Source organism: Sarcophilus harrisii, chromosome 4, assembly GCF_902635505.1.
Source record: "Sarcophilus harrisii chromosome 4, mSarHar1.11, whole genome shotgun sequence".
Lineage (NCBI taxonomy): Eukaryota > Metazoa > Chordata > Mammalia > Dasyuromorphia > Dasyuridae > Sarcophilus > Sarcophilus harrisii.
The window spans coordinates 391,408,254-391,430,065 of NC_045429.1; the positions used below are offsets into that span (position 1 = coordinate 391,408,254).

Sequence of the window (21,812 nt, forward strand, 5' to 3'; positions counted from 1 at the left end):
AGGCTGAACTCTCAGGGATTGGACGAGTGGAAACTTCTCATCTTTTGCCAGACAGTCGGAGAAGGGGCCAGTGGGAGGAGGAGCGGACTTAGTAGCTCCCCGATATCCTTTCCTCAAGAGAGACGGCGCCGAATCTGAAGTCGGTTTGCTTCTTCAGCGATCAGCTTCAAGATACTGAGGGGGGAGAGACGAAAAGAAAAGCCACCCCCGGGGCTTAGCTTCTCAGAGTTGTGCGCAAATATAACTTGGGCTGAGGGGACAGACTAGGCTCACAGAGTTTTTAAATCCATCTCGAGCCTCGGCGATTGGCGTGAATCCTCCAGAATGGGCTAATAAACATCACAGTCTCTAATAAAACCGGTGACTTACAGTTTTCTTCAAATCCAGGAAGGCGAATCTTCTAAGTATTCAGAAAGTTACTTATTCGGGGACTTTTTTTTTTCTTTTTCTTTTTTTTTTTTTTTTCTTACCGTTTCTTTCAGATTAAAAAAAAAGAAGAAAAGAAAAATTTAAACATACATTCGTAATGTCTCCGCCAGAGAAAAGGGCCTCTTCAAGTGGAAAGAGACAAGTAGCCCAAGTGGAAAGTGCAGTCCATTGACAATTCAGTCCAAGAACGGGTTAACTGCATCCTACTGGTTCAGTTTACATGTAAATAGAGAGCAGCTGCTCCTCTCCAGCTCCGGCAGGCTCTTTTAAGTTTTTGATTGGCTGCCAATGACATCACCGCCCGTGTTATAACATAGAGGACCCGAAGCAGCGTCGGATGAACCCTCCTTAAAGAGACAGGGCCACGCCCTCGACTCCGCCCCCCATCGACACCCATTGGCTACGGGCTGCTGTGAGGTGGCATTTGGGTTTCACCTAGAGTCTATTGGCTCAGTCCTTCATCCGTCTGCGCTTGGCCCGCCTCCTACGAACCTTACATTTACAGTGTAGCAAAAGAGAAAGTAACTATGTTGCAGCTGGAGATCAATGAAGCTAAGTGAATGGGGGTTGGATGCTCCATCGATTGCTACAGTGAAGCGCCAAATGGTGGAGGGATATACTTATTTATGAAGTAAGTGGAAGTGGCCGCCTACGCGCCTGGGAGGAGAGGAGGAGAGGAGGTGTGGGATAGAGATGTGTTTGTGTGTGTGCGATGCGAGACTCTCCTTTTTGGGGGGAAAACAAGGTAAGGCGAGAGAGAGGGCTCTGGGCTGGTGGCTACGCTCCTCGGTGCGCCTCCACGCTATGCGGTCCACTTGGGCCGGCGAGAAGAAAGCCGAGGTTGGTTGGGGGCTTTGCGGCAGTTCCAAGCGTCCAAGGCGCGCGGGTTCCTCTGTGTGTGAGTGATTGGGAGGTGCAGGGACGGTAGTGATGTGGAGTAGAGGGGAAGGCGCTGTTTAAAAAAATCATCTAATCACTTCTTTTCCGTTCTAGCCCCTTTCTGGTGGCTAGAGTGGGGTGGGATGAGGGAGCTCTTCATTTATCTCTAGTAAATTTGGAGCGCTCGATCTCAGGGTTTCATGGAAAATATAAATACGACCCTCTGCTGCAGAGATGCAGATATCTTTGCTATACTATGTGCGTGTGTGAGATGCCCCGTGCATCCACGCACTATATGTGAACGTAGGGAGGAGGATTGTTTGTGTGTGTGTGTGTGTGTGTGTGTGTGTGTACACACTTATTCTCTCTGGAAAGGAAGTCTATGGATGCCTGGACAAATCCCGGCAGGTAATACAATACTTTTATGCTTCCTGATGACATGAAACAGTTCTATTGCATTCTCAAATAGTACTCATTTTTCAAATGTACCATAGGAGAGTAGGGGGAGTGTGAATCCTTTACTGACATCTAAAGGTGGGTAAGAGAAATCTTAATAAAAGTCTGTATAAGATATGGTCTGTGGTGTCTGTAGGTGTGTGTATATGTACATATATCTTTATCTACAAAGATATAGATAGACACAGGCATTGATTTGGCACTGTGACATTTCAGTTTTCTTTGTGAGAATTCTGATAATTGTATATAAAATGACATTTCTCCACTATAAACAGATTTTAAAGTTCGTTTTGGTGAGCCATTCCTATCTGGGGTTCGGTTCCATGTGTGTTCCCTAATAAAGGGAGGGTGAGAGAAGCAGTCTGTCTGGGTCGTTTAGGGTTGATGTTCCATCATACATCACATACACACAACTGTGTGTCTTCGAAGCAGAGCTAATTTTACTAACACATAACTGCTATTTAAAAAAAAAATTCAAAATAAGGAAATCTTTTTAGATCTTTAGATGATTTAAAGTTCAAAAATATGAATAGATGGTGATAGGATATAATGTTTACTACTGGGGCTTGCTACATTCTGGTCTACTGCTGAACTTACAGAGGCATCTGCTTTGTGTATGGGGGTTGGGGGTAGAGGACACCAGGCAGAAAAGAAGAGAAGGAATTGAAGAGGGAACCAAGGAGGCTGGTTGAGAACAGGGGAACTAGGGACTGTTGGCTTCATTAGGGTTAGGATTTCCAGGCCTGACTTTGAGGTATTATTTTAGTGCCACACTTGTCTAGTGGTGATGAAAAGTAGAGAATTCAGATTAGTGTTCAGACTAGTAATAGAAAGAAACATATTACTGTATTATACTTTTTTAGGGTACATCGTACACATGACAGTTTGGGATGTATTGAATATTCATGTTAGTAACAGGGCTTCTCTTAAGAGGCTTCTTTCATTTTGATTTGACGAAAGTTGACAATCCTATTCGGATCTATCTAGCAGTGTATTTCTGTGATCTGTGCCAGTGAGTTTGATCATTTTTTCTTTTCCTTTGCAGTGAGCAAAGGAAATAAGAGCTGTATTAGTAGACAGCTATATTTCTCAGACAGTTCAAGTTTGCTTCTGCCTCCCAGAGGAGGGCAGGGATTAAATAACCCTATGAGATTCCATGTAGCTCTCTGATTTGGTGATTCTTAATGCTTTTAAAATTCTTACTCTTAGACTCAATTTTTTTAAAAATTTAAGTTTTGATATCCTAAATCCTAAAAGACAAAATTTACTTCTATTTGCATGGGTTATATACTTGCCCTTAAGTGTGGGGTATCAGAGTAAACTTGGGCCAATTTGGTTTGCATCCTCTTTGCATACATGTGAAGGAGCTGGATTCTTTGGAACTTTCATGGTTAAAGACATTTTAGGGTGACTTTTACCAGAAGGGATATAATGGCAAGTCCCCTTCCTCAGACTGAGACATAACATGCAACAGCCTGCACTTGTGATCTCTTTTGTATCATGTGACTTTTCTTTTTCTTTCCCCCCTTCTTTACAGATTATCTTGAGTTCTTCTTGAATCGCCAGTTTTCAGCCTCCTCATGCCTCCATCTCCTTTAGACGACAGGGTACTAGTGGCACTCTCTAGGCCAGTCCGACCTCAGGATCTCAACCTTTGTTTAGACTCTAGTTACCTTGAATCTGCCTCTTCTCTCAGTGAAAACCACGTAGCCGTGATCGCCACCACCGTCGTGACTCTCAAGGCTGCGAATCTGACGTATATGCCCTCATCTACCTGCTCTGCCCGCTCCCTGAATTGTGGATGCAGCAGTGCCAGCTGCTGCACTGTGGCAACTTACGACAAGGACAATCAGGCCCCAACCCAAGCCATCGCTGCCGGCACTTCGACCAACATAGGCACCTCTACTGTCTGTCCTGCCAACCAGATGGTCAACAACAATGAAAATCTTGGCTCTTTAAGTCCATCGGGTGGAGTGAGCAGCCCCATGTTGGGTACCCCCAAGCCACTAGCCAGCATCAAAATAATCTACCCCAACGACTTGGCAAAGAAGATGACCAAATGTAGCAAAAGTCACCAACAGAGCCAGGGTCCTGTCATCATTGACTGCAGACCATTCATGGAATACAATAAGAGCCACATCCAAGGGGCTGTCCATATTAACTGTTCTGATAAAATCAGCAGGAGGAGATTACAGCAAGGCAAGATCACAGTCTTGGACTTGATCTCCTGTAGGGAAGGCAAGGACTCTTTCAAGAGGATCTTTTCCAAAGAAATCATAGTTTATGATGAGAATACCAATGAACCCAGCCGGGTGATGCCTTCCCAACCACTTCACATAGTCCTAGAGTCACTGAAGAGAGAAGGCAAAGAGCCTCTGGTTTTGAAAGGTATTTGATCTTTTCCTCACCTCTCACCCTTAACCCATTCCTTTGGGATTCTTCTGTGTTTTTCCTTTTGTTTTGTTTATTTTTTTCCTTTTGGATTTAATACCAATTCTATCCCTCTTCACAAAAACCCAGTACTCCCAAACTTTTCTATCTTTTTACCTTCCTTCCTCCAAGAGTACTAAATTGAAATCCAGGGGCCTTGAGTTCTGGTCCCACTTCTGCAACTGGCTATTTGTGTGATTCAAAAAGGGGAGGTGCTTAGCCTCTCCAGGCTCCTGTTCCTGTATCTGCAAAACTGATAAAATAATGATTACCCTGTTTGCTTTGTTAAAGGTGGTTATGAGGATAAAACGGACAAATGTATATGAGAGCACTTGTAAACTAGGAAGTGAAATCCTGATGTAAGGTGCAGGGAGTGGTGGTGGTATTATTATGAGATTCTTCATATTTTTTCTTACCTGTCATTGGAACTGGAGCAAGAGGGAATTAACAACAACAACAACAACAACAAACAATGTCAAGTTTTGAAACATACTTCTGTCTGAAGGATGGCTCTCTCCCCCAAACCTCCCTACTTCACAATGTTTTATCTGCTTTGGAGAGAATGGTTTAAGCATGACAGCTTTTTAGCTTTTCTCTACATCTCATTGTGGTCTGGAAAATCCCTTTTACAAATATTTTCTTAAAATATACCCATATCTTTACTAAAGCTTTGAAAGGATAAGTCCTTGTATAATAACATGGTTCTGTCTCATGTTAGTTCTTTCCTAAATGTGAAAAAGTGGGTTGTCTTTCCATAGCACTCTTAGCTCATCAGTATTGGAAAGGCAAGCAGCTTAAGAGGACTAGAGTTGTTTACAGTCTGGACACTATGTTCCCCACAAGGATTATTCCAGTATCCCATCACACCTTGCTTTAGATGACTTTGAGGGACAGCTCTAGTCTTCTTATTGCCCCTAAGACTGTCAAATATCCTCCCAATTGCTTTTGTTACCAAGTCAGCACTTGGATGATGCTTAAATTAAGTTTAATCTCCTCTTTATCATTCTATGTCCTTGTTGCAATCTGTACCATTCTTTCACCTTGCCCACGGAGGAAAAGATGTATGTTCTTGTGCCACTTCAGTTGTATATTGATAGACTTTAGAAATCTGACCTGTAATTAGCCTCTAGAAATAGGTTGACCAAAGATGGTGAGTCTATTCATTGGGTGATCTGCTTATACAAATTACCAGCACTCATTTTGCTAGAGCAAATTGGGTCTTTTTTGCATGTCTAGTTCTTTGTAGTTTCTCATTTAATATTCTCATCAATTTTTGCTCCTATCCTCATATAACATCTATTAACTGGGGGAAATAAAGTTCGTTCTTTTTCTCCCTACTATTCCCCTCCTCACTCTGCCTCAACCCCTAGTTTACTCTCATTGCATGTAGTCACCTGAAAAGTCTGATTCTTCTTAGATCTCATAGGCGACATGATGGGAACCATGGAAGAGATATTTTTCATAATAATGCTGTAAGACTAAAATGGTTTCTTTTCTAGCTGTCATGAACTATAAATCTGGTCATTTTTTAGTTTGTCTTATGACATGTTTTATATATATACATATATGTGTATTTGTATGTGTGTGTATACATATATAGACACATGTATATATGCATATGGATAGACATACATAGATATAGATATATAAATTTATGAATGGATAAAAGAATAGAGGGACTTCTTCAAATGCTTCCTCTACAACATTTTGGTCTTTTGGGAAGGGAAGAGAAGGGGAAACAACAGAACCATCATTTGCCTAATGATCTTCTCTTTTTTTTCTTCTGTAGGCTAGCCTCTTAAACATGTCTGTTTGGGGATTCTCTTAACCAAGGAAGGGAATAAATGAAATAAATTCTGATTAACCTCTGGAACTGAATCACGGTGATAATTAGGAAGAGTTGTAGCAACAGTCCTCTGGATTACAGTGAGCTGTGGTTGGCTATGGATGTGGATTATAAATCATGGGGCAACGAGTCCACCTAGTGCAGCCCAGAGCGTACCCCCTATGTCTTATTGTCCGTCTATGCTTCTGAGACTCTGGGCAGCCTGGCCTTGTTCCTCAGTGATGAGATAGTGAGATTTCCTCAGTGGGGCGGGACCCATTGCTGACTTCACCACTGGGCGCCCTGGTTGGGTCCTGCTGAGGGCCAGACATTTTCAGGTTGGCGAGAAGCAGGGAAGGTCCGGCTAAGAAGACGCTCAGCGGTAGAGGTTGGCTTATATGTGGTTTTTTTTCTTTAGATATCCTATGGACTTGGGTTAAATCTATAACACAATGGGGGAAGGGATATTAGGAATATTTTGTCTTACTTTTTGAGACAGAACATAAGGAAGATTATTTCTTTCATGGACCTGATCAGAAATTGGGTTTATAATAAGACTGTGATCAAGGAAAATAATTTCATTTTCAGAATATTCACAGTTCTTTGGGGGGTATATGGAATGGATAAGAAATGGGTTTCCTTAAGTATACTTGACACCTAGGAGAAGGTGGAAATTTTTTAAGATTCAACAACTTTACCATGAAGTTTTCCTAAAGTATCTTTGCTTGGGTCAAGTAAGTTGATTTGCCATTGCTGTTCTACAGAGTTTGGATTTAGGAAAGCCAGCTCTTTAATGGTCTAGGATTTTATTTTGTAGAGTAGTAGCGGTGCCATTTTGAAGTCAGTAATATTTCTTTTTTTTTTTCTTTTTTCCTTTTTTTTTTTGGCAGAATAGCTTGGGGGTGGAGTTGAGGTCAAGAAGTTAAGCATGGGGAGGGAGTTAGTTAGATGGGTTAAAATATACCATACGGTAGAATCTCTAAATCTTCTTTCATTTATTTTGAGAGATTTCTTTTGCTCCATGTAATCCAGTTTAATTTATGGCTGGCCCATCTGATCCTCAGTTTTATGTTTGTAAACACTGGTTGCTACCCTCACTGTCCAAGTTTTATGTCCCCCTGTTTCAGCGCCATGTTCTCCATTTTTGGCACTGCCTGTCAAGTGAGAAGCTACTCTGTTACCATTTTAGTAAGGCAGTGTCAGGTTAGGAAGAAACTGATCAGAGATGGTGGAGCCCGTGGGATTAGGTTACTGTTCTAATTTACAATCCCATGCGTTAGTGACCTATGTCTGAAACTTTGTAGGATAATCATCATCTTCAGAAAAGCAAATGGCATCAGATGTGAACTCCTCCTTTGTACCTGGAGAGAATGATCAAAATGATAAAGCAAATGTGTGTGTATGTGTGTGTGTGTATGTATATATATCCACCCACACATATTTTTATATGTGTATTTACAGACATACATATATGTATATAGAAAGAGAGAGAGACAGACAGAGACAAGATTGCCTACTCAGTCCTTGTGAAAGCAGATTTCTAATATGGTTTAACTGGATCCTGGTGAAGTCAGGAGAGCCTTGAGAAAGCAGATCTGGTTCTCTGTTAACTGTTTCTGTGAATCTCCAAGGGTTAAATAAAGGAACGTATTAACTTTCCCTTACATTTAGAAGTCCATTTTTTTTTTTTGTTTTTGACAAAAAGATTTACAGTAACAATTTTAACATCTACCAGCTTGAGGAATAAAAAGAGATCCCTTCATCTTCCTTTAAAGAAAAAGAAAAGTCTGTCTGAAGAGTGGGAGCAGAGAGTTTATTCATATCACTTAAAAAAATCTTTTTAAACTGAGGGATCCCCATTGTGAAAAAGAAAGAAAGATTTGTCAACTTATCAGGCATTTTAGAGAAATCTAAGGATTTAAAGAATAATTTAAAGATGACTTGGAGCAATTTTTAAAAATGCTTCTTTGGAATCTTCTCTTTCAATGTCTATATTTCACAGCTCCCTTATTCCTCTTTGTACTCTCTCAAACTGGGAATTGATTACTCTACTGTCTGATAGCCCTGTCAAGGGACTGATGCATTTATTTGACTATAGAGACACAAAGAGAAAGATGGGGAGAGAGGTATGAAAGAAAGGTCAGGAAGTTTATACATGAAGAAGTTCTATAACACAGAGTCAAAACCTCTTTTTAGAAAATCTTCCATGATCCTGAGATAGAAGTTACATATGATAAGTATTTCTACAGTAAAAACAGTTACTGAAAGAAAGTCTTATATAGGCTTTCAAGAGTTTGGTGACCCCCAACATATGACTTTAGCCAGTAGAGGAAGAAGTTATTATGAAAGTATCTCAGTTTTCCTGAATTTGTTTTGTTAGTGGCTCAAATACCACCTTACTACCTCATAAAGATGTTAGGAAGATTTTAAAATGAGCAACAAACAAAAAAGGTTAACAGAAAATACTCTCTTATGTAAAATTTCTTTCTGTTAATATCTTATCTTAGTCTCCAGATGTATTCTGAACATACCAGACTGATCTAATAGAAGTAAAGGTGGACAGTGAATTACATCTGGCTCTTGCCTCCAAAGGAGGCAAAAATACTTTGCTAGGGAAATATGTGTGTGTGTGTGTGTGTGTGTGTGTGTGTGTGTGTGTATGTGTGTACATGAACTCGTTGCTATGACCTAAAAATAACTGAGTGACTACTAACTAATTTAAGTAGCATACAGTTGGAGCTCCAAGTAATTACAAAAGCATGTTGGGCCAAGAGGCCTGAGTGATTTGGGCATATCTTAGAATTATTTATTTATAATGGGATTTGTAAAAAATGTGATTATAAATCCATCCAGCTGATGTCACACGGCTAAATAATGAGGGTATAAGGCTATAAAGCTTTACTTTTCTGGCCGCTTGTCAGACTGATGTATTTTTAGTTTGCGCTTTAGGAAACACATACACACACACACACACACACACACACACACACTTGCAATCCAACTACAAAAGTGTCAGGAGAGGGGGAATGAATTGAAAGCAGGAAGAATGGACACATTTAGCATTATGGATGTTGAAAGACATTTTGGGTAATGAGACAAGACTACTTTGCCTTTTTATGGGGGGAGGAGGAGTGTGTGAAAGCTGAAATATATACTGCTACTTGCTAACTTACACTTTGTTAATGATTATAGCATTTTACTTTCTTTTCATTTAAACTAACAATCTGTTTTTTTTTCCCCTTTCCCCCTCAAGAACTGAGGAAGAAGCCTATCTTTTTCACCTATTCGTCCAATCTTCATACAATCATTCATTCCTTTAGGAGCTACTTCCTTCCTTCCTTGTCATTATAAAATCTTTGTTAATTGGTTAATACTAAGGAGTCCAGTAAGTCTGGTAACTTTTTTTTTTTTTTTTTTTGTATTTGATATATACCAAATGATAATTAAATCTAGACTACACTTGGAGAATTTTTTTTTTTTTTTTAACTCTTGTCCAGTATTGTTTTCACTCCCGGATGAATATGGGAAGAGTCTATGTTCTGGCCTGATACCATTCTCTGCAAACTTTCATTAAACTTTGAAATTCTCACTTTCACATACTAAAAATTGGTGTCTCATCCAGATGTACATGAAAATTAGAATTTAATTGGAATTTGGATCTAACATTTCTCATTTTCTCCAGGAATTACTTGTTCCTTAGAGTGAAAGAATGCTCTAATTGAGGCTGCTTATGTGTTTGTATGGGAGTCATGAAGAAAGAGAAAATGATTTGAAAGTGATTGAAAGGCAATTGATTACTTAATTTTTAATACTTTCAAATACTTGGAGCTGGCAGACCTTCTGGCGATCAGGCAACTATTATAGCCCCACCTCACTTCTTGTCTTCCTCCACAGGGTCAGAGGTATATTGGAGGACTGTAGACCTACATCTAGTCTGAGATATAGTGAGATATATGGAACCACTGAGTAAACATTAGCTCTCCTCATTCCCCACTCCCTGTTAATGGCAAATGGCCAACTTGGTTTGGCTTAACTCATTGCCTTCCAGAAATGCTTCTAAGGGCAACAGCAGGTGCTAATTCAAATTAGAGGGAAAACCTATCCGGGTAAAACAATTCATTTGATTTTCTTCTCTGTGCATTTAGGATATACAAGGGGAGGAAAAGCCTTGCCAGGCTGGTGCAAGGACCTTTTGGTACTCTTAGGCAGACACAAAATGGTTTTGGAAGTCAAGCATAAATTTTGCTTGGTAATGAATTGCCTCCTTTAACAGAACCAGGCAAGTGACTTCAGAGAGGAAGAAGTGATTTATTAGCCAAGGATAGATGCTAAGTTAGGAGAATTATCTTTTACCTTCAGAATCATATAAGTTTGTGAAGGTTGCTAGAGATAGTTTCTTGAGTACAGTGTTTTATTTCACATAGAATTTGGTTCTTACCAACTAGGAAGTTGGCTCTACATATGTGCTATTTTGGGGGAGGGAATTATGGAACCCCAAAGTGGCATACAAGTAGGAAATATGAAAGAATACTGATATATAGAAAAAGTCTCAAATTTTAGACTATTTATGGATACTGCACTCTCTATTGACAAGATCTCTTCAGGCCTTAACATTATGGAATTTCCTAATTGTTTGCAAAGATTTGATGTATAAAGCAATGTTGAGGGATGAATTAAGTATTTAATCTTCTGGGAGGTCTTTGCTATTTTGTCCCTTAAATTCTTGCCCTAGAAATGGTGATTAAAATAATGGTGGAATAAAGGAGCATGTATGTGAGTGTATATGTGTATGTGTGTTTGTGTGTGTGTGTGTGTGTGTGTGTGTGTATGTGTGTGTGTGTGTATAAAAAGTGTGGTGGTGTTTGCATTTCATTGGAGTTCTCAATTTCCAGCTAAAAGACAATAAGATTTAGGAAACCTAGATTCAAATTCATTATTAATCAGTAGAGTTATTTGTAGATTTCACTGGCAATTCACAATTGATCTGTCCTCTGCTTGCAAAAATACTGAGATTTTTGTACAATCAGCAGGACTTGTAAAATGTATAAGAGATATGAACATAAATGCATGACTGGTAGTCAGTAGTTTACCAGTAGTAATGTTGAGATCATAGAGTCTCCAAAATTACAATTACTCTCAGGACAAGCTCATATGAAATATAGGATGCTTGTTGACTAATTGCTCCACCAACCTACTTTAGAGCTTTTAATATTATAGCTATTATCATGAGGTTCTGCCCTTGGTCATCTTCTCTCTTTCTGAGCTGTCTCCCTTTATTATTTCATATGATGAAAATTACTCACATTCCTCTCCCTTTTCTTATGTATGTATCTGCCTCTTTGTCTCTTTCTGTTTTTATCTCTGTCTTTCCTTCTCTTCTTTCTCCCCACTTCCCCCCTCTAGTTCTACTTGAATGACCTTCTGGAATTTCAAACCCAGACTGTCCAAAATTGAATTTAACCTCCTCCCTTGCCAAACACTTATTATTTTTGGTGATTACCCTATGTGTTTAAAGAACCAGCATTCTCTCAGTTAACTATGCATAAAAACTTCCCCCCCTTACATTTCACATCTTTTTGATTGATATACCCTTTCCATTCTATTTCAACATATCTAGCACATGGCATGAAGAGAAAGGTAACTAGGATCAATCATTGATCAGCAGCACCAACTATATGCCAGGTACGGTGCAAAGTGCTGGGAATACAAATAAAATGAAGCAATACCTACTTGCAAGGAGTTTATGTTCTAATAAGAGAGACCAAATGAAGATATATAAGTATGTGAAGAACAAATATAAAGAGAATAAAGTTTTTAAATTTAAGGTAGCTTAAGAGGAAGGGAAGTGGGAATTTAGGGAGAAAGGCTTTATGTTGAAGTTGTGTTGCAGGATTAGACACGATGCTATCTCAGGATGATATCGTGGAGAAATGAAGACATTATCCTAGATGATGGACTGGAGTGGAGAAAGTAAATACATGTTGCATAGGAGAACATTGTTCCTCTTGGGCCCAGAGGATAGAACTAGGAACAATAAGTAGATGATGTTGAGATGCAGATTGAGCTTCCATGTAAATATAAACTTTCCAAGAATTTGAGGTTTCTATAAGTGGAATGGACTTCCTTAGATGTCTTGAAGCATTTCTTGGATGACCTTATCTATTGGTGATGTTGTGAAAGGAAATTCTGTTCAGATATAAGCTGAATCAGCAGACTTCTGAGTTTTCTTTCAACTTTAAAATCCTGTCCCCTCTCATTCTCGTTGCTATCAACCTTGTCTAACTATCAAGAGATCCAATTAGTTACTACCTGGACTAATGAAAATTAATTTCATTAAGTCAAATCCCTATGCCATATTTCTTTCTCCTTTGATCCATTCTTTGCTTTAATCACTTTAAAAGCATAGTGACATTGATGATTTCACTTCATGCTCAAAGTCTTTCAATGGTTTCCAATCACCTGCTGAAAATAGGCTGAACTTTTAAAACTGGCATTTAAAATGGACCCTATATAATCTGGTACCAGCCTGCTTTTTACAACCTTATCTTATGCTTCCCCTTTTCACATATTTTATGGTTCTGTCATACTGAACTGTACATTTCACACTTTTCTTTGTATTTTGAATGTATTCTTTTCTTCATACTAATCTCTCACAATTTTAATCCTGAATATCCTTTTCAGACTCAGTTCAAATGCTTCCTATTTCATGAAGCCTTTTTGGTATTTGCTTCCCTTCCTTCTAGTTGGAAATTGTATTTTCCTATTCTCTGGAGCATATCTATCACATTCTATTTTGTAAAATTATTTGTGTGTATTCAAATTATTTATACTAGTAGATCACTCATAGGTTCCAGATGGCAGAGCTTGTGTCTTATTTATCTTTGTGGTGTATCTTGTTTTAGATGAATTTTCATGGTGCTTAAATATATTAGGGTTGGTTGACCTTCCCCTTTCAGTTCTGAATTTTAACTCAGGTCATTATTTTCTTGGGATGTCAGTGACCTGTTATACTTCTTCCTTGGAGACCCACAATCAAAAGATATCACCATGTTCCTGTTTGCTTTCTCTTTCATTTTTTTTTTGTTCCCCCTAGCATTGAGTCTATACTGATCTTATTTAAGAAGTGGGTCATGACCTGGATATGATGCTGTCCTCCGAGGTTCATGTTTGCATAGAGTTTTTATCTTCCCTTTTAAGAAACATGTCCTTATTCTATGCTTACATCTTCAAAAATTAATACATTTTTCTTTCCTGGGCATTGCACTAAACTAAAACTTTAACTGGTAACAAATTAAAGGCTTATCTGTGGTCAAGAAAGAGCATCAGTAAATCTCTTGTGTTATATGGTGATGTGGATTCATTCAGAATTTTTGATTATTTGACATAGACCATCTGGGAGAGGAGGTTTTGTTAAGCAACATTTGTGTGAACATGATTATAGAGATAAGGGCTTGGTTACTAAGTGAGATTAAAAAAACAAACAAACAAACCAAGAACCTCTAGCCTTATTTATATTTAATGTTCTAATTACCGATGACTTTTGATCTCAGGGAAACCAGCCATACGGTGAAAAGAGCATAGTGGCTAGGGAGTCAAAGGATTCTAATTTAAATTCTGCCTTAAGATCCCTTGTCTTCAGTTTTCCTCATCTGGTAAAATGAGGAAGTTGAACAGTGAAAGTTTCTGATATCACTTAAAGCTCTAGAGCGCTGACTTAATTTTAAAAGTAATAGAGAAATATAATAGAATTGCCAACACTTTTTAGTTTAAAATCATCTCTATTTCTATTACTTGCATTTCATTATTTTTTTTTTGTCCAGCTCCACAATGACTCTGAATTAGAAATATTCATCCAATCTATATACTTTTTTTTTCTTTTTGAGAATTCTAATCAATACATTTCTTTTCATAGTCTCAAGTCTGTCATCAGAGTTCTACAGGTGTTTGACAGTCTTCCTTGGGCCTACCAGAAAACTCTTAGCATCATTCTTTCATGTTTGCATCATCATTCATTACTTAGAACTTGGCAAAGCAAGTCACTGTTTGCTAGCAATGAGGAATTTGTTTATCCTTTTTTAAGGAAAGGATCTTTGAGCCTACATCTCAGTTAAAGAAAAATGTGTATGCCTTGTATTATTATAGATAAAAGCTATCTCTCCGTGATATGCTTCGGATAATGTGGGTGGGCCCTTAAGAGTGGTCAAAATATTTGCATTTATTTTCTGGGGCTGTAATTATTGCATTTACAGTAAAGCTCCGGAAATTTCAAAAACTTGAATTTTAAGAGGCAAACCTCTTCTGATTCTTTTAAAACTATGCATTATTTTGTTCTTTGTTTTTTGCTTATCTTATGTCTAGACTTGGAAGGGACTTTGGGGGTTATCTAGTCTAATCCTTTCTATTTACCTATGACTAAAGTGTTACAAGTAATGGGTATTAAAGTGAGTCTTTGAACCCAATTCTACTTAATTCTAATCTGGAACTCCTTCCATTTGATCACACCAATCTCCTCTTCAATCCTATACACTCTAGTTTAAAGCTATTAGCAACCCTTCCCCCTTCTTGTATATTCAACATTATTAAATAAGATTACCCTTCATCTACACTATGGTCCAGCCAAACTGATTTCCTTCTATCTCTTCTATAACCCTTTCTCTTCCATCTCTGTCTTAGCATGGGTTGACTCTCGTACCTAGAATGCACTTTATCTTCATTATGCCTTTGGAGTCCCTAGCCTTTCCTGATTCTTTTGATCTTTCCTTTTTAGGTTGTAATCATTTGCAGAGCAAGGATAGTTTTGTTTTTCTTTTTGTATGCTCACCACCTAGCATAATACTTGGCACATAAAAGGTATTTAATGCTTATAAAGATTGTTCCATTTCATGCCCTCACCAGCTCAATGGAGGTAGGTACAGGTGCTATAGCTATATTACAAATCTTTCCCCCAACTCATGCATCTTTTACAGATAATAGTATTGAGACTCAGGTTATGTCAGGCTTTCCTATGGCCTGGCAGATAATACATGGCAGTCCCAGTTCATAAATTAAATCTCTTGCTATATAATTTGAGTTTATATGATTTTATGCCACAAGTGTTAAGAAAACACCTTCAAGAAAACAGCATTTTATTTTGTAAGTTTAGATTCTTAAAGGAGTTTCTAATCTCATGTCCACTAAAAGACTACAGCTTCTCTGTGCCCTCTCATCCTGTGGGATTTCTTATGCATGTCCATGTATAAATCCCTCAACATATGGTGGGTCCTCAGAGTCCTATAGAGTGATTACAGGAAGGATTTTCATTCTAAGAGACTGGAACATAAGAGTATGTGTTAAGTAGGACGTTAAGACTAGAAAGGTAGGTTGAATTGGAAAGGACATTGAATTATTAGGACCTCAAGAATTTTATTCAGATGTCAAAGGAAAACTAAAGAAAGTTTTGAATTTGAGGACTGACATGATTAAAGTTGTATATTATAAAAGTAACTGTCAGCAAAGTGAAGGAGAGATTTGAGAGAAATTACCTGGATTCTCTGATATATATCAGGAACAGTAAGGACTGAAATGGAGAGTGTCCCCAGTGGTATGAGAAAGGCATATATTACCTGAACTTTGTATCTCCCCTAGTATGCTTGTCACAGTGCTCTCTACACATAGGTGTTTAATAATAAATATTTTTAGTGGAAAAGCCATAGAAAATCTAGACACAGTATAAAAGACTCTCTGTGGTGCTGCAGAAAGAATATTAGATTTGGATGGAAGAGCTTGGATTGAATTTTAACCGCTTTTTTTTTTTTCCTTTCTTAGTTATGGGGTTGCTGAGGTCCCTTTCTAATTCTTTTATTTTATGAAATTTCATGAAAAAGTGGTGGTCATCTCCTTTCATGTCAAACTTAAAGGCTAGGTGTTACTAACTTTCTTGAGTGATATGAAAATATCAAGGGGATGGATTTACTATAATGAAGTTCCTCCTAAAAAAAGTCTTAGACCTATTCACTCTGGAAGGGGTGACATGATTAAAGTCTATAATCTCTTCAATGGCATGAGGGAGGACAGGGACTGGGAGCTAGGAGACACCCATTTATACATGAAACAGAATTTTAGGGCAAAATAAAAGGAAGTATGGATTTGCAGACAGGTAGTAAATATATGAACCTCATTGCCCCAAGATATGGTGTAAAGATTGAAACTGTAGCTTAAAAAGTAAAATAAATTTAATATTTAAAGGCACGAATGGACATCTCACAACTAGTTATTTTCCTTGTACACTTATAAGTTCGGTGGATGTTCTAAACCTCTACCAAAAAATAAATGGAACTGATAGTATAATGGAGAGGGAATTATGATGAGAACTGAGAGAACAGAGAATTTTTTTTTCATTCTTGACTCCTTTTTTGCCAGAGAAATGTTTATGCTAGTTCAGATATGTAGATATATAAAATAGGTATACAAATCAAACGTAAATCATATAGGAATTTATTTTTAAATAATTCTTTAGTGTATACATATAATTTTACCATTTATTAATGATGAAAGCAAATTTGTATAGTAATAAGATGGATATGCCTATTTATTTTTACATAAAGAATTAAATCTTGGTGGAATATTTATTTATTTTAATACACATTGCTTAATGAATCATGTTGGGAGAAAAAAAAATCAGAACAAAAGGGAAAAATCATGTGGAGAGGGAAAAAAAACAGAAAAATGAAATGAACATAGCATGTGTTGATTTATATTCAATCTCCATAGTCCTTTTTCTGGATGCAGATGTCATTTTCTGTCCAAAGTTTATTGAGGTTGCTTTGGATCACTGAACCATTGAGAAGAACCAAGTCTTTCATAGTTGATCATCGCACATTCTTGCTATTAATATGGATAATGTATTCCTGGTTCTGCTTGTTTCACCCAGCATCTGTTCATATAAATCTTTTCAAGTCTTTCTAAAATCAGCTTGTTCATCATTTTTTATAGAATAATAATATTCTGTCACCTTCATATATCACAGTTTGTCCAGCCATTCCCCAATTGATAGGCATGTACTCATTTTCCAATTTTTTGTTAGCACAAAAAGAACTGCTACAAACATTTTTGCACATGTAGGTCCTTTTCCTTCCTTTATGATTTCCTTGGTATCTGAAGAGTTTATAAATGAGAAATCACTTGACTTTTAAACCTGAATTATTTTAAAACCAGCTTTTATAGATGAGAATACACAGCCAGATTGCATTGCCCAACGATTACTAGGTAATTAATATGTTCTTAGCCTACCTCTTTGGAATATAGCATACTTTCCTCAATATGTACAAAAAGTATATTTTTTATACCCAAAAAATTAATTTTATACCATTTCACTCATTTTTTAAAGGAGGAACTTTACACCCAAAACATTAATTATACTCATTGATGGACAGTAATTTGAGGTCATTGAGAAAGCAATAATCTCCTTACTGTGGCTAGATTTGAAATAATGCCTGGATTCCAAATCATCACTATACCACATTTTACTACCTAATTACTTTTGGACAGATCTAATTTAAGTTCTCTGGGTCTTAGGGTCAGGAGGTTAGACAAGATCCCTTCTAGGGTCCCTTCTAGCTCTCTCTCCATGGTTATTGAGTGCAAGGGGTAGAGAAGAGAGTAATCTGCATGCTCTTGATGGGTTTTTTTTTTTTTTAAGAGACCTAGAAAACTTCATCATCTTGACTAGTTTGATTAGATAACTATGTTTGAAGAAATGCCATGATGCAAAAGGAATGTAATCCTAGGAAACCTTAGACAATTACTATCTAGGCTATTTAGGCTCTTGAGGCCTAAAACCTCAAAATGAATTTTCTTTGTTTAATAATAGTAGCCAATAGCTAGCTTTTACTTTGAGGTTTACAGTGCACTTTTTCATACTTTCTCATTTGACCCTTATAACAACCTTGGGAGATAGGAACTATTATTATCCATATTTTACAGATGAGGAAACTGAGGTAGATAGCCGATAAGTGTCTTGCCCAGAGTCACACAGCTAGGAAGTTTGTGAGGCTGAATTTGAATTCAGGTCTTCCTCTATGACACCTAGCAACCTCAAAGTTTGAAATGCCTGCCTTCTATTTGTGGATGGCATAAATCTAATCAATTATCTAGAGTAGCTAGATGGTGCAGCAGATAGAGCACTGTGCCTAGAGTCAGGAGACCTGAGTTCAAGTCCAACTTACTAGCTGTGTGATCCTGGGCAAGTCATTTAACTGTTTGCCTCAGTTTTCTCATCTGTAAAATGAACTGAAAAAGGAAATGGCAAACCTCTTCAGGGATCTTTGCCAAGAAAACCCCAATGCAGTCACAAAGAACTGGCACATTTGAAACAACTGAACATTTCCAGTAACCAGGAATTGTGAGTTACTGCTTTTTTAGGAGAGAGAGAGGGCAGCCAGGTGGTAGAGTGAATAGAGTGCTGGATTTAGAATCAGTATTTGAATCTTGCCTCGGGTATTTAGTAGCTGTGTGATCATGGTCAAGTCACTTAACCCTTTTTACCTCATTTGTAAAATAAGCATCTTGCCAAAAAATCCTCAAACAGGATCATGAAGAATCAAACATTGAAAAACTACTTAACAACAATTCCAAACCATCAATCCTTTTTATTTGCTATATTTCTTGATTTCTGATCCCAGATTATTTCAAAGATAGGACAAACTATTCATTTAATACATTTGTATTACATTTGTATGGGGTGAAGGAGGGAAAATGAAAGGCAGCATGGCAGAATCAAAAACTTTTAGATGGAAGAGGACTGGATGTGAATTCTGCCTGTGATATTTACCAGCTGTGTGGATCATGTGCAAGTTATCTACTCCCCCTGGACCTTAGTTTTCTTCATCTTTAGATTTCTTCATCTATAAAAAAGGAGATATTCTGTGCTGCTTAACTTCCAAGGTTATTATGAGAATCAAATAAGCTAAGATACATTTTGCAAACATTAAAGAAGTATTGCCTCTACTGATAATTAAATTAATAATTTAACATTTTCCTCCATTGCATTGATTTACCAACATATAAACCAGAAAATTTACTGTGACCAAATCTTGGAATCCTGACTTAGAAGTCATAAGATTCTAGTTTTAAAATCTTTAATATATAAAGAACTTCTGAGGTTGTCTAGTCTAAACCTCTCATTTTACAGATAAGAAAACAGAAGCTTGGGGATGTCTAATGATTGGATTTTTCAGTGTCCCAAAGAGACAAAAAATGACAAAGCCAGGGTTTGACTCCCCTAACTCCAAATCAAGAGCTCTGCCTGTTGGCTCATACTTCCCCATGAAAGGTGAAAGCTGATAACTGGCATGCAAAACCAGAAGCAGCCATGTCAGAGAATGACCTGGGTAGACGGAACAAAAGCTTTTCCTTGAACAAATAATGGATCAGTCCCAACTTTTGTTCCTAGTTCAAGTTGGCCTTCACTGATAGAAGCTTAATATAGTGTGTATATTGGGGGAGGGTAGAGGGTAGTGGTGTAGTGTGTGTGTGTGTTTTAACAAAATTTTGCAGTTTAGCTGAACTCTGAAAGTACTTTGAAGACTCAAAGGAGTCTTTTCAAATGAAGACAAGACTTGTTTTTAAAAACAAAACAAAAACCTCTTGTTTTCAAATTAAGTCAAGATAATCAATCAAGAGACATTTATTTATTAAGTACTTACCATGTGGCAGGGACTTAAGGCCAAAGAGAAATCACACACACACACACACACACACACACACACACACATACACACACAAAATATTATCTTCATTTTGCCATGCTGCCTCTTACCCAAACCATCAACACAACAAATCCTCTCATTTATATAAGCAAGGCATGAACATATGTTTATATGTGATTTCCTTTGATTTTCACAGCTTTTTTATTTCCATACCAAAAGAATAAAATTTTATAATAAAATTTTAAAATTTGAATTCTGATTTCTTCTCTGCCCTCCAAACTGAAGTATTACATCCGTCCATTCTTTTAGTCCTTTTCCCTCAAAGAGGAATTATTTTCCAACATTCTTGCAGGATTTTTTTTTTTTATCTCAGTGGATTATTTCATGTGTATCCCTAGAGGGCAGATTCAAATAGAAAAACCAAGTGACACTCTTCATAGTGTACTATCACAGGAATGAAAATGAAGAGTAGTCCATTAGTTGTGAAGGAAGCTTTTGGAAATCATAGAACTGGAATTGAAAGGGACCTGAAAAGCATCTGGTCCAATCCTTCCCTTAACAACAATCCCTGAAACATACTGGTCTGGTAGTCAGGATCTCTAACGAGGGGGAAATCCACTAACTTCTAAGATTTTGAAACAGCTCTGATTGCTTCCCTTCAAAGCCTCTTCATAATTTCTAACCATAATTCCTAATTGTCTCTGCATTTAAATGGATCAGGATCAATCTTCTTTTTTCAAGGTAGTTATTGATGTACTTGGAGATTGTGATCATGTTGCCACCCTTTTCAACCCCTGCTCTCTCCACCCAAATCCTCTCTGCTTCAGACTAAATCTCCTTAGTTTCTTCAGCCGATGCTTTTATATTATCTATTTTAGATTTTATGCTATCTACCAGTCATCCATCATTCTGAGTTTCCTTTCCCTGGATACTCTCTCCAGTTTATCAAGATCAACTCTAATCAATCTTGGTTAGATCAGGACAGAAGATGGTGCTTTATGTAGTGATTCTCAATGTAGCCTAAGGAGAACCTCTTGAACAGCTCTTTATCCCCCCATTCTTAGATTTGTTTTTCAAATTTATTTTCCTTCTTTTCTTGCAAATCATGTGGTAAAAATTGTAGCAAAAGGTAATAAAAATCCATTTATCTGGTAACTTTACTTGGTAATAAAAACCTATTAATTTGGAGCGAATTGAAAGGAACCTCAAAGGCCATCTAGTCCAACTTTTTTGTTTACAAGATGAGAAAACGGAAATCCAGAGAGGCACTTCCACTAAGGCAGTGAGTGGCAGAATTCAGGTTCTCTGCTACAAATTCAGCTGTCTGTCCACTGGATTTTGCCACTTCCTTAATTTTCCCCAGCAGGTCTACATTAAGTCCCAATGGCTCTTCTTGCCATTCCTCAAGGAGTCATATCACTCCAGGAACTTGACAACTAGAAAGATTTGAGAATCTTTGTAACCACAGAGACATCAGTCTGATTTGTAGATTGCTAAAAAGAGGAAACAGCACTGAATATGAACTAGCCAGTGGAAAGAATAACCTTGGAAGTCACTGGACTCAGTTGCAATAGTCCCTAGTAGTCAGACAGGTTTTCCATAAACAAAGTTACGTGCTGCTCCTAATCAAGCTTCGTATCTGGTTGTCGGTTACAAAATGACACAGATAAAGGGGACCTTACTAATTGTCTGGTCCAGGAGAGCCCAGGGCCAGCCAGAGTCAGAAGTGGGGCTAGAGTCCAGGTCATTTGGCTCCTGGGATCTAGGCTGCTCCTTCTGCACCACCCTGGCTTTTTTAGCGTCTTGTAAATGACCAAATCTGTGTTGGTGTGTCAGCATGTCTGGATACATTGTGTCTTTGTGAACCACACTGTCCTTTTAGGATCTGAAAGTGCTTGGCAGGAACTCTTGACTATTGTGATGTAGGAGAGGATGATACTAGTTAACAGGAGTCACTGTATGAGCAGGTGTGACTGAAAAGACTGATGCATGTCAGTATGCATTTTAGGCATGTACTAATAGTATCCAGAGCAGGCAGTAGGGTCTCCTGTGATGTAGGAGCCAGGTCCTCTGGGCAGAGTTTCAGATTAGGAAAGGAATGATAATAC

At 37.7% G+C, this 21,812-nt stretch overlaps 1 protein-coding gene across 1 annotated transcript in view; it reads left to right on the forward strand.

Moving 5' to 3' along the window:
- The first annotated feature begins 870 nt into the window (after positions 1 to 870).
- Positions 871 to 21,812, forward strand: part of DUSP10 (dual specificity phosphatase 10) — a 44,413-nt gene continuing 23,471 nt past the window's right edge. The window contains exons 1-2 of the mRNA XM_003758742.4: positions 871 to 1,060; positions 3,302 to 4,152. Coding sequence (XP_003758790.1) covers positions 3,345 to 4,152 — 808 coding nt within the window. The 5' untranslated portion in view covers positions 871 to 1,060; positions 3,302 to 3,344. The remainder of the gene's footprint in view (positions 1,061 to 3,301; positions 4,153 to 21,812) is intronic.